The following is a 14,311-nucleotide window of genomic DNA, read 5'->3' on the forward strand; positions in this document are numbered from 1 at the left end:
GTGCACCACGCTACGGCTGATGCTGGTGGTTGGTGGTTGGTGGCTGAATTCTTCTTGTGGTTGGACAAGCTACAGCCGAATGAGCTGGATTCCCACCATTATTATCATCAGCACGCGAGTAGCAACCAACAATTATTACTGGCGTCTTGCAGTCCACATAATTCCGAAGGTCGAAGCAGAAACACCCAGGAATCAGCTCCACGACCACATCATACATGGAGCGGAAAATGTACCTCGTCAGGTGACCCGAGGCCGCGAGTGGGCACCTGCAGCATCTTTCACATGTCGAAACAAGAAGGCAGTGGATCACCCCAGGCTCACTCATAAGATCCTCCGATCGTTCCTGGCAGCTTAGTTGGGCCTGAAGTCTTAACTGTCGCTTCCGATATCAACAGCTCACCCCAGTCGTTCAAGAGCATAATCGTATCCTCCTCCTTTCGAAACCCGTTGTGCAAAAAGTCGGTCGTCTTTCACAGCAATTAGACTCTCATTTAACTCCCAATGATGACCGTTCACACATCCACCACAAGAGTGAAAGAATAGAAGTTCACGCAGAAAATACCAGCAGCTATGGTAGCCCGATCTCTGTCATGTCGGACCTAGATCAAGACAATCGTTTGGGGACCCATCCAGGGGACGATGAGCCTACTGGTGCTGAGAATGTATCTTGGAATGCCTCCTCAACAGATTCGAAGGTGTCACCCCCCGAGCCAGCCGAACACCACGTTAGAGGAACCCCTTCGCAGCGTGCAGGCACCGGTGCAGACACAATCCCAGGAATCGCCCCCACCAGACCAGGGCAAATACACCTTGTTTCCACCTCGATACAACATAGGTCTCGAACCAGCCCAGATGATATCCAACCCGCCCGAGAATCTCCAGGCCACAGCTTAACGATGGATGATATTGGTGGTGGACAATATTTACTCCCTGAGGATGACGGAATGGGTGCCCTGCGAAGACGGATTCATGCAATTCGAGATCTAGGGTACACCAGCACGGAGCAGGCACGCATGATCCACGACCTTATGACAGAAAATTACAACTCATCCCGAGCATTGTTTGGAAGTCATCTTTCGCCGATCTCTTCCCCTACGCCTCCCTCCCGCATTCCCGAGCGTACACAAAGCCCAAAACGGTGGAGCGGTCAATCCTTCTACCAGCCATCCGTCTCCTCGGCCTCTACAGCGACTTCTACCCTCCAAGAGGTCTGCCATACCCTGACGGCTGAAGATCTAAATCCAACTTTCCACCCCCGAGTAGAGACGGAATTACCTGTTGATGACACTGAGGATGTGGATGCCGAGATATTTGAGGAACCTTGCCTGGGATGCTTGCATTATATAAGAAATGTCAAGCTCCAATGTTATGACTGCAAGAAGTGGTATACCTGCCGGCTCTGCCACGACGAGGTCGAAGACCATCATCTTGATCGTCCGAAGACAGAGAACATGTTGTGCATGTTGTGTGGGCATGCTCAGCCCGCCGCGCAGTATTGCAAACTTTGCGGAGGTTTGGCGGCGCACTACTACTGTGCGGCTTGTAAGCTATGGGACAATGACGCTAGTAAGAGCATTTACCACTGCAACGATTGCGGCATTTGTCGTATCGGCAAGGGCTTGGGCAAAGATTTCTTCCACTGCAAGGTGAGCACTCAGATATGGAGATTACGGCTTTTGCTCACCTAATTTTAGACCTGCAGTGTGTGCCTTCCGATCTCCATTGAAACAACACACAAGTGTATCGAGCGTTCAACGCAGTGTGATTGCCCAATTTGCGGAGAGTACATGTTTACATCTCCCGAGACCGTGGTTTTCATGCGATGCGGGCACAGCATTCATCAGCGATGTCTTTCCGAGTACTCAAAGTCCTCGTACCGCTGCCCAATATGTAGCAAGACAATCACGAACATGGAAGCTACGTTCCGAAATCTAGACAGGACAATTCAGAGCCAACCGATGCCGGCTGATTTCAAGGACACCAAAGCCTTCATTACCTGCAACGATTGTGGCACTAAATCAGTTGTCAAGTACCATTGGCTGGGTCTGCGATGTGATATGTGAGTCCCATAGGCATTTCCACCGAAATACTAGCTGACAAGGAGTGTAGGTGCGAATCATATAATACCACTCAGCTTAGCATTCTCCAAGGGGATTCTCTGGATTCTTCAGGGCCTCATTTCGAGGGCGAGAGTTTCCCCGCTTCCAGGTTAAGGTCATCTTCTCACACTGGGGATGATTCGGTGCTTGCCGCCCTAAATCCATTGCAGATTGACCCTAGCTCAGCACCTGGAGCAGGCGCACACCCCCAATTCAGCTCACCTTTATCTATTCATCCATCCAGACAGTCCTCTTCATATAATCTCACCCGTGGCCGTGCAGTCTCTCCCGTGATCAGTAACTATTTTGGTATACCTCCCGGCCGTCAGTCGCATCGGTCTACCTCTACATCATTCTTTGGACATCGCTTCAATCAACCTGACGAGAATGACGGCGACGGGGACGGTGACGGCGAGCTTAGTATTTGGGGGGCACGGTTTCGGTATCGATACGGATTTCTAAGTAGGGGAATCGACCCCGCGGACGAGAACCCAGCAGCCGACGATGATGATGAAGAGGAAGAGGAGCCGTCAAGCTCCAGCGATTCCGACGAAGGGAACGAAGATGAGGATGACGATTATGACGATGATGAAGGCATCAATATATTCGGGCACCGATGATACATACATCACCTAATAAACAGCGACATGACGGGCATGGGTTGGCCCATGGCTGATTACTATTATGTTGCATCGGCAATAGTTGGCTGGTTCCGTCTATTTATGCCGCCAAATAGGAGTAGGGTGGATTCCGGTGTTTGGAGTTTATCAGAAAAGAAGTGTTGACCTTTATATGGCATATTGCGTTGGCTCAGCATCTGATAGATTTGATGCATCGCTGAGCAGCTAAACAGGGACAGACTAGCAAGTGTCTTCAGGGTGGAACTGTATATATCGACCCATGCAGCGATCCATACTACACAAAACATCGCGTAAACATCGGTATCGGAGGTTCGGAGGTACTACATAAATGGCACGGATATTAGTTAACAATAAAGACACTCTCCGGCGACCAAGATGGCCCCTCAATTGTAGATTCCCAGCAAATCTTTCATCCTCCTAATCTAAACTTTGGTGGAGGGGGCCATAACTTTCATTTATGCTCTCCCTATCTCATGCATTCTAACGGCATGTATGGCGCGTCCCTCGGCGCACAACTATGTTGAACCCATCAGAATAAGGTTTATTTGTCGTGCTGTGCATTTCGCAACTTCTCACTCCCCGCAAGTGAAATCTCGCCAGCCGAGAATTGACGGTTTCGAAGGCAAGTATAGGCTGAACCAGATCGGGTAATAAGGGGAGCAGCTGGATCACACGGTGTAGACGGCGTCGCTTGTGTAGGATACCACCAACGTTCACATTCGAAAAGATTTAGTCATCCCCCAGCCGATCGTAAAAGCCGCAATGGTCGCTAATGGTCCCTTTCCTGTCATCTTAAACACGTCCCCAAGCTCTCATTCAGGAGCATCAGTGTTCGACAAAATTGCTCACGAGCATCTCTCCGCATGTTCGTATCTCTTTGGTCAACATTTAATCCTTTCAGGCTTGAAGCCAGTTAGATCGAGCTTCGCCGGGGAAATCTTCGGAAACAAACTTACACCCGTATGTCTGTTCTCAGGCTGGGTTGATCCCAGAACTTGAGCATGAGCAAATTCCTCACAATCTTATGTTCAATACCTGCAGTGTCGGCAGCCTTGCGAAGGAAATCCAAAGTATTAGAGATCCGAAGAGAGTCAAAATCCCGAGCAGGCAAGGCGCGGAACGATGAGCGCAGAGTTTGGAGAAGCACATGGCGTGAGGGGGTTGAATAATTGACAGCCCTGAGACCCTGCCGGTAAAGCTGGCGATAGGCGTGAACAACGGCTTGCCTGTCTACAAGGGCCGGAACACTCATGGCGAGAAACCTCTTGGGGATCGAACCTGGTAATTGGTGGTGGCTCCCCAGTTATCGAAGGTTGATGAGGAAGCTCCAAGATATCCCCAGACGCCAGGTCGTGCACTAACCCAATCAGGCACAGCCCCCATGCGCCCAGCATTAGGCCGAAATGGGCTTCGGTGCCCTTCCAACCTCCCTCTCTCCCTGGTCCACGACGACGCTTGTACATATCCCATAACTGAGTTTGATCCGGCACCCTTGTGCCTAGCTGACCTCGCTCCCTTTACTTTATTCTGGGCTGGTATCTCTCTGCAGAAACCAGACAGGGATAACGCAAGCTTCGCAACGTGCTCCTGGAGTTGAGTGCTTGACTTTTGAATGCCCAAATACTAATCGCATTTGGGCTTACAGCACCTACCATAGAGATGGTGCACTAATCAATCTCCTCAAGCACCACTAAGCACACCTTTATCCTTCCCTACTTACTTATACTCGTGACGAGCCCCCCGGCTCGGCCCTTTGCTCAGGCATCGCACTGTCTATCTGGGCCAGTGCCATGAAGATGCAGCCATGTTCGGTGTAGGGACTCGAGATCACCGGATCGCAAGAATATGACTCCAGTATCTCGAAGGTCTGCCTCGGCTCTGGCCAGGCGCAGCCCAACCTGGGTTACAAAACGCAAATCACGAAAGCATAAGGTGATCTTAGAATCCGTTACGCAGGCGAAGAAAAAGCTCCGGAGTGTTGTATGTTGCGGCCGCATCGGTTTCTTATTCGCACTTTTGACGGTCATGGCAGATATCCTTTGAGGCCAAAGCACCCCCGGGCTATACCTTCATCCCAGCGGGAAATCCGCATTTCACAACCACCTGCAAAGAGCTCTGTCGGAAAGACGGCTTGAAGGTGTATGCCGTTTCTGTATGCCGGTTCCCCTCTAGTGTCGCGCTATCCTCCGATGATTATTTTATTTCTGACTATTTCACTCTTTAGACAACGCCTCATATGCACACTCACGGGCTTTCCCAGCATGTCCACCGTATCGGCTATCACTTTCCAAGTGCTGTTGTTGCAACTGTGTGTATGGATCGAGGTCTATATCTCACGGCGACCGGGCAGACTGTGTCTTTTCACAGCACAGAACATCAAGCCAACCGCAATCATACTAACTCGGTTTCCCAGATAACGATAAACACAGAAGCTAGGGACGTGCTCAAAGATCTTTTCCCAAACATACCAGACAATGACCTAAACCAAATCATCAAAACCGCATTTCAAAAGGTGCGTTCCCCGGCGAGGTGAACGGAGATGAAACACTGCCAGCGCTAAGCGCAGACACAGGGTCAACGCAAAGTAGGTACGGCCGTTGAGCTACCCCTCGCCCGCCGAGCACAGTTAGCCGTCGTCGCTCATATCCGCCACATTTACACAAACTATGATCGCCTCCTCAAGACCACCTCCTTCCATGAAGCGAGGGCGGCTATTGAACAGTCCACCCTCGCTAAATTAGTGGAGTGGAGGGGTGACGACGAAAATGGCAAAACTATTCTTGAAGATGTTTTTCGGGAAGTCATCGTAATTTCCGATGATGAAGATAGCGATGCCGAGAGAGAACTGCAGTCATTCCATGGCAGAGACACCAGTGTGGAGGTTATTTCTAGCAATCCCGTGATTGAAGAACTTCAAATGAGGCCTTTTAACCATGGCAACCCCCCGATCCGGGATAAGCAGGCCGAGAACTCGGAAGATGAAGCGCCACCAGGCTTTCGTTTCATTCCGGAACCCCCCAAAAGAACTAAGGTTGACCGTCGCGGCTTTAGCAGATATCAAGCATGGGATCGTGCGATCAACCGGTACAAAAATATAAGAAGTGGCCCCAGTCAACAACCCGCTCCATACTCAGCCAAAGAACCGTTCCAGGGAAATCTTGAATTTAGCCGAGAACCTTCACGCCGACCCTTAGAGCCTCAGCATTCTTCAGTTGCCCCAGTTGCCCTATCTAACCAAAGAGCAGTCACTAGTAACTTGAGCTTGCCTCCGCTTCAACCTGTGGCAGAACATCGTGTAAGTCCTGCATCTTCGCTATGCTTCAAGCAATTTGATGCAGAAATTTGCTCGGGTGGCGTCGCTGTGCTAACTGTGGACGAGCAATATGGCTTGTATCCTCTCGCCCAGCTCCGAAGCACGAGGAATGACCCCCCTGTCCCACTCAATCCACCAAATTGTATTTCACTGGAGAGAGCATCAATCCCCAACGCTGGGAGACCCCCGTTTCAACAGTCGGGCACATCAGACCAGCCTGTGTTCGTGAGAGGCCCCAAGGAAATCCATGAGAGAAACGAGGACTACCGTAGGGGCCGTCCCCAATTTTTTGAGTATTCACATGGCATCATCGCAAGCCAACAGGATCGTGTGATCCCCTCTATCGAGAGCCCACTTCCCGTGGAAATCAAACGTCCTAAAAGTGGCCACATAGAACACCTCACTAAAAGGATGTCAGGAGCGTTCACCTTCCGCTCGGTAACGCCACACCACCAGGTTCACCAGGATTTTTCAAATCATACCATCCCACAGGATCCCTTTCAAGACCGCGCCCCTAAGAGACGGCGCGTGGGATATTACAAACCACCCTCCATGGAGAACCCTTTCCCTACCAATACCCCCCCAACTCCGAGTGCCTACCCAGGAAATCTGTCTACCACTGCCGCATGGCCTTCTGTTCACAATGACTCCCATGCCCGTAGGAGATATCTTGCTCCGGCTGAGCCATCTTATGTCGCAGAGCGCCAGCCAGACAATACTCAGGATCCGTCGCTATCATCCACACGTTTTAATCATGAGCCCCAGCTCTTCGAGCATCAGGAAATAGCCAAGTGCTACGATGGCCAAGCATTTCCTTCCTGTCGTGTTGTTGACCCTGAAACCACACAATCCAGAATTCCAGGCAAACCTCGGATCACACCCGATACAAGATACGCCCTTCCTGTTGGCAGCGGTCATGATCGGGTCGTTCAACCTCAGCCAATAGATTCACTTCAACCAGGTGGCACCCAAAATCCCCATGAGTGTGCTGCGAGTGGAGCGAGGGCGCCAGAGGTAATAGAACCTCGGCATGAATCTGCCTGGCGGAGCAGAAATGTACCTATCTCCTACACACCCGCAGAGGTGCAGAGGTATTACGCGGATGGCTTCGTCCGGCCTATCGGTATCCGGAACCCGAGTATACCGGAATGCAGGGGAGGCCATCGGCGTCCCTCTAGCCACGCAGTACAGCAGCTGCCCCAGTCACCCACTCTTAAGTTCGATGATGGGCAACATCGACATTTTCCATCAGATAGTTCAATTTCAATCCCGCCCAGCCGTCGAGCGCAGCTCGATTCTCAAGTCAGTGCTCACGCTCAGCAACATCCCGTAATCGGGAATCAACACCCACGATACCATGATGGCAAGCTATATAGAACGCCACCTCCTGTCTATCAGTACGAAAGACAACCCAACAGCCTTCTGAGCACCCCACGGTATGACCACAATGAGGGCCATTATCAAGGAACCTGAAATGTCCCATCCGTAGCCTTGCTTTACCCATGGCAACAAAGCTCGTAATAAGCATCAAGCTTACTATTTCTTTAGGATGGCTCGCGATTTTCGTCAACGCACAGTCCACGAACCGAACCTATCTCCTCCCCCCGTCTACGTGAGGGGGACTGAAAATACACGACATCCGCTGCCAGGCGGTCGAACAGTCGTGATTGTGGATTGAGGAATTATACGCGAAGATTTGGTTTCGGTGTATATTCTTATTGGACATGACATTGTGAACCTTAGAGATTATACCCAGGATCGCATGGCTTAGTACAGGCATTGCCCAAATTCGCAGATGAGTTCAATCTCGCATCCCCGGAACCAAAAATGGCCTGGATTCCATCTTCATTCCCGCGCCTCTCTTTTGCGTAAAATAATGGCTCTGGGAATATGGCACAAATTTGACTTCATACATGTCATCCCGCAATTTGCCCGCCAGGCGGGTATGTGCACTTGGAAATCCACATCATTCGTCAAATCCATTTACCCATCGCATCATTCTCGGCTGAAAATAAAGCGTACAACGTTCACGCGGTCAGGATCTCCCCGCTGTTCACCGTCTTCCCTGTCTTCTTGATCGTGTTCAGGACAGTCTCATACTCGAGAGCGGGCTCGGCTTTGACGAGGACTGTCTGGGTTTCCAGACTGACGTCGTACGATTTCACTCCTAGAATCGCCATGTACGGCGTAAGTAAAAGATGTACTCGTAGAGCCCACCTCATGAGCCTTCATGCGGTGATCCTTGTGGCTTGTGTTCAGGGGTTGTTTGGCGGGGTGGGAATGAGTGAGGGGCAGCCCGAGCAGTCAGGAACAGACGTACCATCCAGCTTTTTGAGGACGCGCTCGACAGCGCCAGAGCAGCCGCCACAGCTCATGCTCACGTTGAATTTGTATGTGGATTCTTGGTCGGACATCACGATAGGATGAAGGGCGATGTTTGCGTCAGAGGTGCTTTATCGATGAGTGCTGAGAACTCCAAGGAGGGGCAGTGGTAATAAAGAATTGGTGGGGTATGGACACAGGTCGAAGAGGGAATTAAGATAACTCGGGAGTTGGGGAGATAAATTTCTCCTTCTGTTAACTTCAGGATCTCTTTTGGAGGAGCTCTTGATATAAAAGCAGGGACCAGAGCTGGGACTTTTCTTTCCCACGTCACAGGACATGGTACAAATGGCTCATGGGGCTTCATAATCACCTCATATTATCATCGCGTGCTGAATTATTAATCTAAAACAGACATCCTCCTCATCCAATCAACCTATCGCTGCTGGCAACAAAACATGTACCCTGATACCTGTCGAGATTGCCGAATAAATGCATCTACTAAAACCCAGCGGCTCGTTTCTTCTTTTTTGCTTTAAAACTACTTTTCCTGCTGCTTTCCCGACCACCAAACGCTCCGCGCTCGATCTGAGTCATTGGGAGGTCTTCCGTGACCTGGCTGCTTTGTAGCCGTACCATCGGGGGTTGGCTGTCGGGCTGACTTCCCCAATCTCTCACAGCACGGATTGGAGAAGAGGCAGGAAGAGCTATAGGGGAGTCAAGGCTCAAAGCATTCATAGGCTGGGACATGTTTTTGCGCGACCTACGCCTCGACGTCTTGAGCTTAGCTTCCTGTTGGGCGTCCTCAGAAGCTAGCGAATATGACGCTGGGTCGAGGCCTGGTTTCCAGTGATCGAGAATACGCTCCGCATCCTGAGATGTCGATCCACCCCTGCTGAACGATGTGTAGGCTGATAGTGCTGCGAATCTAGGGCATATCTCGGCCGGGCGGTCGGGCCATATGAAGCCTTCTTTTGCGGAACTGCTGGGGATGGCTGCGCTATCCGTCTGCAGCGGCAGACCCCAGTTAGTAAACGTCTTTGGTGGTTCAAGTTGGGACTGCTCGTTAGCCGTCTCCGACGAATAATTCAGATCGTTTCTGGGCAAGATCGATGCAAGCCCATCGCCATTGGTTGACTGGTCATCCATCTCTGTCTCGGATCGCCTGGGGATCAGGATGATCTGTGCCAGGACAATATCGACCACAAGAAGTCGAATAGTCTTTTCATTGGCAATTCTTGTGCGCCCAGGTATATTAAAAGGCAAGGCAACTAGCCAGTGATTGACTAGTCGATCATAGATAGCGACGAGGTCCACCTCCGGAATTTCATCTGCTTGGGCTCGATGACACGACGGCGAAGTGAAAGGGTCGTATGGCTGGACAAGAAAATGGTTCTGAGTTCCCAACCCCAAATGATTCGAAGTAAACTGAGAGATAAAGGCACTCAAATATTGAGCGTTTGAATCGATATCGTCGAGTAGAGGTGTCCTCTGTATGATTTCGAGCCTAAATGATATCGGTTAGCGGGCCATGCTATCCTTGAGATGCAGGGTCATTTACGCTGTCCGGCTGGTTGAGCACTTGACGGGATCGTAATCCGGAATTCCTTCAACAAATTTCTCGATTAATGCTTGGAAACCGCTTTCAGCATTCCCTTCGTCGTCTCGTGATAGTCTCAAAGCGCCCGTTCCTATCGCGTATATCTGCGTGTAATCAAGTTTGAACTGAGGATCCTTCGAAGGAGCTAGACTATCAATTCCACAGGCTGATATCCGAGGGTGAAGTCCAAGTTCGTTCCAGTCATCGACAATGAAATCTCTCCAGGAATCAGCAACCCTTCTCCGCTGTGCAATAGCACGCAAATGTTTGACCCGCAAGATATCCCTCCCGTGATTTTGCTCCCCGTTGGATACGCCCTTCGATAGTTTCGAATACAAAGACTCTTGAACACGAAAACCTGAGTCTACCGTAAAGGCCTTGAGGAGGGTCGTCCGTGGGCTTTGATGAGCCACACCAAGAGCTGTGGGTGCAATCTCCTTGAATACGAGAGTAGAAAAGTGCACGCTGCCCGGATCATCATCTGGATCTTTTGAAGACGGCGGTACATGAAGAATAAAGGGATCAGGGCCAGATATCGGCTCAACCGTACCCTCGAAAGAAGGTGGGCAATAAAATGCTAGCACTAGTTGGCTGAGGCGAGAAAATAGAATTAAATAGAAATCTGTCGGGATCCATGTCAGGACCGTACGGGGATACCTATCAGGAAGGTACCTAGGATCTTACCTTCATCCACTGATACCGAAGCGAGTTGTAGTGTCGTGTCGTCCGGATCGCGATAATGGCGCCAGGAAAGACGCGGGAATAGCGGCGGCTTGGAAGCACCACGTATTGGGATCGAGACAGAAGACACGTCAAGCCAAAGAATCCGGGAAGTGGTGAGAACAAATATATGCGACGGATTGAACGTGCTCCTCTTGATACCTAATATCCATTCAGACTCTCTCTTCAAGCCCAGCTCAATCAAGTAGGAAACTGTTTGCTCTTTTTCCAGCCGGAAAAGCATGCAGCACCTTCGGTCACAGACAATGACATTATGTTCATTCCCTGCCCATTCAAGAGCCAACCATCCGTCATGTCGAGCAACTGCCGCCCCATTCTGACCCTCTCCAACACCAACCCAGGGAAGGGACCCCGACGTCACACAGGCGGCAACCCAGTTGTCTTTGTTTCTCTTGTGCTGATTGCGCAATTCCCATATTCCCCAATTTCCGGCCTCGTCAACAATAGCGAGCTGGTTTTGATCCCAAGGATTGAACTTAACGTCCGCGTGAGCAAAGCCCCCTGTATGCGAGCTCGATATCTCCATCAAGAGGGCTGGGTCAAGGCGAGAATCCCGGTAGCAGGACATAGTGCCGCTACTATCGCGTTGCGTGGCGACCGCTGCCGGGGTTCTCCGATAGAGCGGCCTGAATACAGCCGTAGATGAAAAGCGAGCCGCCGCGAACGTCGCTCTCTCTTCTTGAGAAGTCGAGAAACAGATTTGCCGGACCGGAGCCCCATCCCCCATCCATTCAATAGCGTCTTCATTTCCAATTGTCGGGACACGTAACCCGGGTGCCGGTATTTCCTTCAAGTCCACCGCATCGTCGGTTATGGAGCGGAAAGATATCGTGTTGCCACACTCTCCGGACGCAAACGCTACAATGGGTACAGCCCGGCGCCCAGACTTGTCGTTATCCAAATCCACCGCACGGCCAATATCAAGAAGTGCAGAGGTCAAGGGATTGCATACTTCACTCGTGGCTGTGACGATATGTGAGAGGCTCTTGTTGTAAGCGGAACGATATCCGGGAATAAGCTCCGGATACCCCCGGGACAGAGTTGATATCTTGGGAGCTGATGACAATGGGATTGAAGTAGACGGAGACTGCACGGCAGTTTTTGTGACTCCAGTGTAGGATATGCGCGGTGCTTGTCGATCCATCAGCGCTACACGGTAATGATCCAATTCCGGAAGTCTTACCAGGAGACAAAGTCCGCAAAAAAGACCATGACTGGGTATTCGGATGATAAACGGCCTGCCCCAAGTGCCCGTACTGGAGAGACCTCGTAGTATTCTCATCCATTGGGTCTATCTTTGTTCCTGGCGAGACACAGAAACCCCGATCCGACAAGCATATCGAGAACCGTCGCAGTCTCCCAGAGAGCTTATGATTCTAGTAAAAAAGTGCAACGCGGCTAAGCTCTTGCCTTGAGCAGACACCAAAGGCATTTGCTTTGTACGGATATTCAAGAGAGAGATGTTGGACTGGAGTGAAAGAAAGGGAAACAAAAGGTCATGGGTGTTGGGGAGAGAGAAAGGGTCTCCGCTGCCTTTCCTGAAGCTTTCGTCAGAAAAATGTCGATCGCCGCAGAGTGCCAAGCTTTTGGTTGCACCACAACAAACAAAAGCACATTCCCACATCTCGTCATTGCTCTCTCCTTTGGGAAACACGAAATTTCCGCGCGCTGGACTTATTTTGCAAGTCGCCCTCTTATAATAAGACAACAACAGAAGCACGCGCTGCAACATGTCCACTTCGTTTGACCCTTCGCTCTCAACAAGCGGAATGCGGCCTCCTCTGGCCTCCGCAATCGCACCCTCAATGGCCGACTCGCTCCCCGATATCAACTTTGGATTCGAAGATCTGCGCGGTCGCATGGCCCAATTCACCGTCCGTTTTGACGCTTTCATTGAACGAGGTAGGAAACAAGTTTTGGAAGAAAGAAATCAGTTTAAGATCGGCTTGGCAGAGCTGCAAGGTGGGCCAATCCCCATACCGCCCGTGAAAAGCGTGAACGAGCGAAGGTTTGACCCGGAATCGAACAGAGGACGCTCGAATGAGGCAAAGGGATATTGAAATCCTAAACCTGAAGTCGCAGACCCACGAGCAGACTCTCCAGAAAGAAACCGCCGAGGCCGCCGAGATGCACGCTGCCGTATCGTCCATTACACTGGAACGCGACTCCCGTCTTACCAAGCGCGATCGCCTCAAGCAACAGATCGAGGAAACGCAAAAGGCCATCAATCAGAGATTAGAAGCGCAAAAGAGTCACTCGCGATATCTCGACGCGCAGGCGCGTCTAAACGCCCCGGAACTCGATTTTTGGCAGGACTACCTGTGTCTTCGTATTGAAGGTGCTGGCAGGGAAGATCGGTTGAAGTTTGTTTACAGTCATCTGTTGGAGAAGGATTGGGAAGCTGAAGCATGGTTTGAACTTGGCACTTCCAGTCGCGACTATGAAGTTTTCCATTCACGGCCGAAACTAGATAAGGGCGCTCTGGATCGAGAACTTGACTTACTGAATGAGGATCGTGACTTTGGTGGTTTTCTAAAGAGAATGCGCAGACTATTTGTTGAGGTAATGAAATGAGGACTGGCTCCTGCAAGATAATGAATGATGATACCATTTCCCATCTTTTGGTTTCCCGCTCAGTGTGGCCCAGCACCTCGAAGGCATTCGGTGCGCGCGAGCGAGCCACTTCAGGTCACGCGACGACTCCCTGCTCCACGACAGAAGAGGAACCCCAACTCCTCCATACTTGCTTGTACTGATTACGCCGAGGGCAGAACCAAGTGGTGGTCGGAGTCGAGGGGCCGTAATCTGCGTCTTTCTAGCGCCAAATATTTAGAGTAAAGGATTCCCATTGCTAAACCAAACTCCAAAATAGCCATGCAGTGTATACATACATGATATCCATACAAATACAGACTGGGAACGACACATTTAAGAGGCCCCGTGTTCTGTCATAAGTCCATTGTTAAATTTAATGTCATAGCTCATGCCAATTGAGCTTTCTTTCCCCACTGCTTTTTGATAGCTGACCAGAGAAGATAAATTAGAATACCGAAACCCTACAGAATGAGCATCATACTTACTTTCAACACAATGTTGGCACAGTACATGAGAGCGCTTTATTTGTCCGCATGAAGGGCAAGTATTGAGGTTTCGAACGTCCTTCAATGCCTTGCCAGCCATTTGCCTATGTCGCTTTTTCATGTGAGATGTCTTCTTCTTGGGTACGGCCCGGAGAACAGATTCCCATATATCCGATAGAATGCCGGGGATGCTCAGCGCAAAAGCAGCGGGTTTCAAGACGGCGGAAAGAAAAGTCGACTGTTGGGATGAGAGACGGGGAGTGAAGAACAGAGAGTTCGGCGATACGAAAGATCGGGGTAGCATCCGCTGGAGCATATTGGGCGGGAGCAGCCGGAGAGCCATTTCAGAATGTAGACAACCACGTATAGGTACGCACAAACCGGCAGAGGGAGACCAGGAGCAGAGGCGGAGTGGGAGGGGTGCGTAAGAACGGGCGTATGAGGTCGGTTGCCAGAAATTGGTAAATAATTGAAGCTTTTCCCGACGACCATCAGTTTGCTGGGTTTGGATCTTG

General features: G+C 50.7%; 7 protein-coding genes across 7 annotated transcripts; 3 read left to right on the forward strand and 4 right to left on the reverse strand.

Annotated features, from left to right (window-relative positions):
- Positions 1-473: 473 nt before the first annotated feature.
- BJX67DRAFT_102693 (RING finger and CHY zinc finger domain-containing protein) lies at positions 474-2,750 on the forward strand. The gene is made up of 3 exons (XM_071024216.1): positions 474-1,646; positions 1,695-2,059; positions 2,110-2,750. The coding sequence occupies exons 1-3, from the start codon at positions 591-593 to the stop codon at positions 2,717-2,719; spliced, it is 2,031 nt and encodes a 676-aa protein (XP_070891197.1). The 5' UTR covers positions 474-590; the 3' UTR covers positions 2,720-2,750.
- A 527-nt stretch (positions 2,751-3,277) lies between these two features.
- Positions 3,278-4,046, reverse strand: BJX67DRAFT_102522 (uncharacterized protein). Its single transcript, XM_071024213.1, has 2 exons — positions 3,697-4,046; positions 3,278-3,642 (listed from the first exon to the last, which is right to left on the reverse strand). Exons 1-2 carry the CDS (start codon positions 3,990-3,992, stop codon positions 3,528-3,530), a joined length of 411 nt encoding a protein of 136 aa, XP_070891198.1. The 5' UTR covers positions 3,993-4,046; the 3' UTR covers positions 3,278-3,527.
- A 415-nt stretch (positions 4,047-4,461) lies between these two features.
- Positions 4,462-7,723, forward strand: BJX67DRAFT_103731 (DUF2293 domain-containing protein). Its single transcript, XM_071024222.1, has 6 exons — positions 4,462-4,720; positions 4,773-4,892; positions 4,965-5,252; positions 5,313-6,035; positions 6,120-7,529; positions 7,602-7,723. Exons 1-5 carry the CDS (start codon positions 4,586-4,588, stop codon positions 7,524-7,526), a joined length of 2,673 nt encoding a protein of 890 aa, XP_070891199.1. The 5' UTR covers positions 4,462-4,585; the 3' UTR covers positions 7,527-7,529; positions 7,602-7,723.
- Positions 7,724-8,080: 357 nt separating this feature from the next.
- On the reverse strand, positions 8,081-8,467 carry BJX67DRAFT_377049 (copper metallochaperone ATX1; the record flags this gene model as incomplete). Its single annotated transcript, XM_071032014.1, has 2 exons — positions 8,081-8,220; positions 8,374-8,467. 2 exons carry the CDS (start codon positions 8,465-8,467, stop codon positions 8,081-8,083), a joined length of 234 nt encoding a protein of 77 aa, XP_070891200.1.
- Positions 8,468-8,796: 329 nt separating this feature from the next.
- BJX67DRAFT_103742 (uncharacterized protein) lies at positions 8,797-12,083 on the reverse strand. The gene is made up of 4 exons (XM_071024223.1): positions 11,900-12,083; positions 10,660-11,847; positions 9,937-10,597; positions 8,797-9,882 (listed from the first exon to the last, which is right to left on the reverse strand). Exons 1-4 carry the CDS (start codon positions 12,000-12,002, stop codon positions 8,877-8,879), a joined length of 2,958 nt encoding a protein of 985 aa, XP_070891201.1. The 5' UTR covers positions 12,003-12,083; the 3' UTR covers positions 8,797-8,876.
- A 167-nt stretch (positions 12,084-12,250) lies between these two features.
- On the forward strand, positions 12,251-13,328 carry BJX67DRAFT_341859 (chromosome segregation protein Spc25-domain-containing protein). The gene is made up of 2 exons (XM_071027946.1): positions 12,251-12,678; positions 12,746-13,328. The coding sequence occupies exons 1-2, from the start codon at positions 12,447-12,449 to the stop codon at positions 13,288-13,290; spliced, it is 777 nt and encodes a 258-aa protein (XP_070891202.1). The 5' UTR covers positions 12,251-12,446; the 3' UTR covers positions 13,291-13,328.
- BJX67DRAFT_341860 (mitochondrial 54S ribosomal protein bL32m) lies at positions 13,329-14,272 on the reverse strand. Its single transcript, XM_071027947.1, has 2 exons — positions 13,797-14,272; positions 13,329-13,738 (listed from the first exon to the last, which is right to left on the reverse strand). Exons 1-2 carry the CDS (start codon positions 14,137-14,139, stop codon positions 13,698-13,700), a joined length of 384 nt encoding a protein of 127 aa, XP_070891203.1. The 5' UTR covers positions 14,140-14,272; the 3' UTR covers positions 13,329-13,697.
- Between the last annotated feature and the right edge of the window lie 39 nt (positions 14,273-14,311).

Source organism: Aspergillus lucknowensis, assembly GCF_044049455.1.
Source record: "Aspergillus lucknowensis strain CBS 449.75 chromosome Unknown BJX67scaffold_2, whole genome shotgun sequence".
Classification (NCBI taxonomy): Eukaryota; Fungi; Ascomycota; class Eurotiomycetes; order Eurotiales; family Aspergillaceae; genus Aspergillus; species Aspergillus lucknowensis.

Coding starts and splice junctions, on each gene's coding strand:
- BJX67DRAFT_102693 (XM_071024216.1), top strand. CDS start 591: ATGTCGGACCTAGATCAAGACAATCGTTTGGGGACCCATCCAGGGGAC. Junction 1,647..1,694: donor AAGATTTCTTCCACTGCAAG/GTGAGCACTCAG, acceptor ACCTAATTTTAG/ACCTGCAGTGTGTGCCTTCC. Junction 2,060..2,109: donor CTGGGTCTGCGATGTGATAT/GTGAGTCCCATA, acceptor CAAGGAGTGTAG/GTGCGAATCATATAATACCA.
- BJX67DRAFT_102522 (XM_071024213.1), bottom strand. CDS start 3,992: ATGAGTGTTCCGGCCCTTGTAGACAGGCAAGCCGTTGTTCACGCCTAT. Junction 3,643..3,696: donor CTGAGAACAGACATACGGGT/GTAAGTTTGTTT, acceptor ACTGGCTTCAAG/CCTGAAAGGATTAAATGTTG.
- BJX67DRAFT_103731 (XM_071024222.1), top strand. CDS start 4,586: ATGACTCCAGTATCTCGAAGGTCTGCCTCGGCTCTGGCCAGGCGCAGC. Junction 4,721..4,772: donor AGAAAAAGCTCCGGAGTGTT/GTATGTTGCGGC, acceptor CGGTCATGGCAG/ATATCCTTTGAGGCCAAAGC. Junction 5,253..5,312: donor TCAAAACCGCATTTCAAAAG/GTGCGTTCCCCG, acceptor GCGCAGACACAG/GGTCAACGCAAAGTAGGTAC.
- BJX67DRAFT_103742 (XM_071024223.1), bottom strand. CDS start 12,002: ATGGATGAGAATACTACGAGGTCTCTCCAGTACGGGCACTTGGGGCAG. Junction 11,848..11,899: donor TTTGCGGACTTTGTCTCCTG/GTAAGACTTCCG, acceptor TGGATCGACAAG/CACCGCGCATATCCTACACT. Junction 10,598..10,659: donor TTCGGTATCAGTGGATGAAG/GTAAGATCCTAG, acceptor GGATCCCGACAG/ATTTCTATTTAATTCTATTT.
- BJX67DRAFT_341859 (XM_071027946.1), top strand. CDS start 12,447: ATGTCCACTTCGTTTGACCCTTCGCTCTCAACAAGCGGAATGCGGCCT. Junction 12,679..12,745: donor CGGCTTGGCAGAGCTGCAAG/GTGGGCCAATCC, acceptor GGAATCGAACAG/AGGACGCTCGAATGAGGCAA.
- BJX67DRAFT_341860 (XM_071027947.1), bottom strand. CDS start 14,139: ATGGCTCTCCGGCTGCTCCCGCCCAATATGCTCCAGCGGATGCTACCC. Junction 13,739..13,796: donor GTGCCAACATTGTGTTGAAA/GTAAGTATGATG, acceptor TTCTCTGGTCAG/CTATCAAAAAGCAGTGGGGA.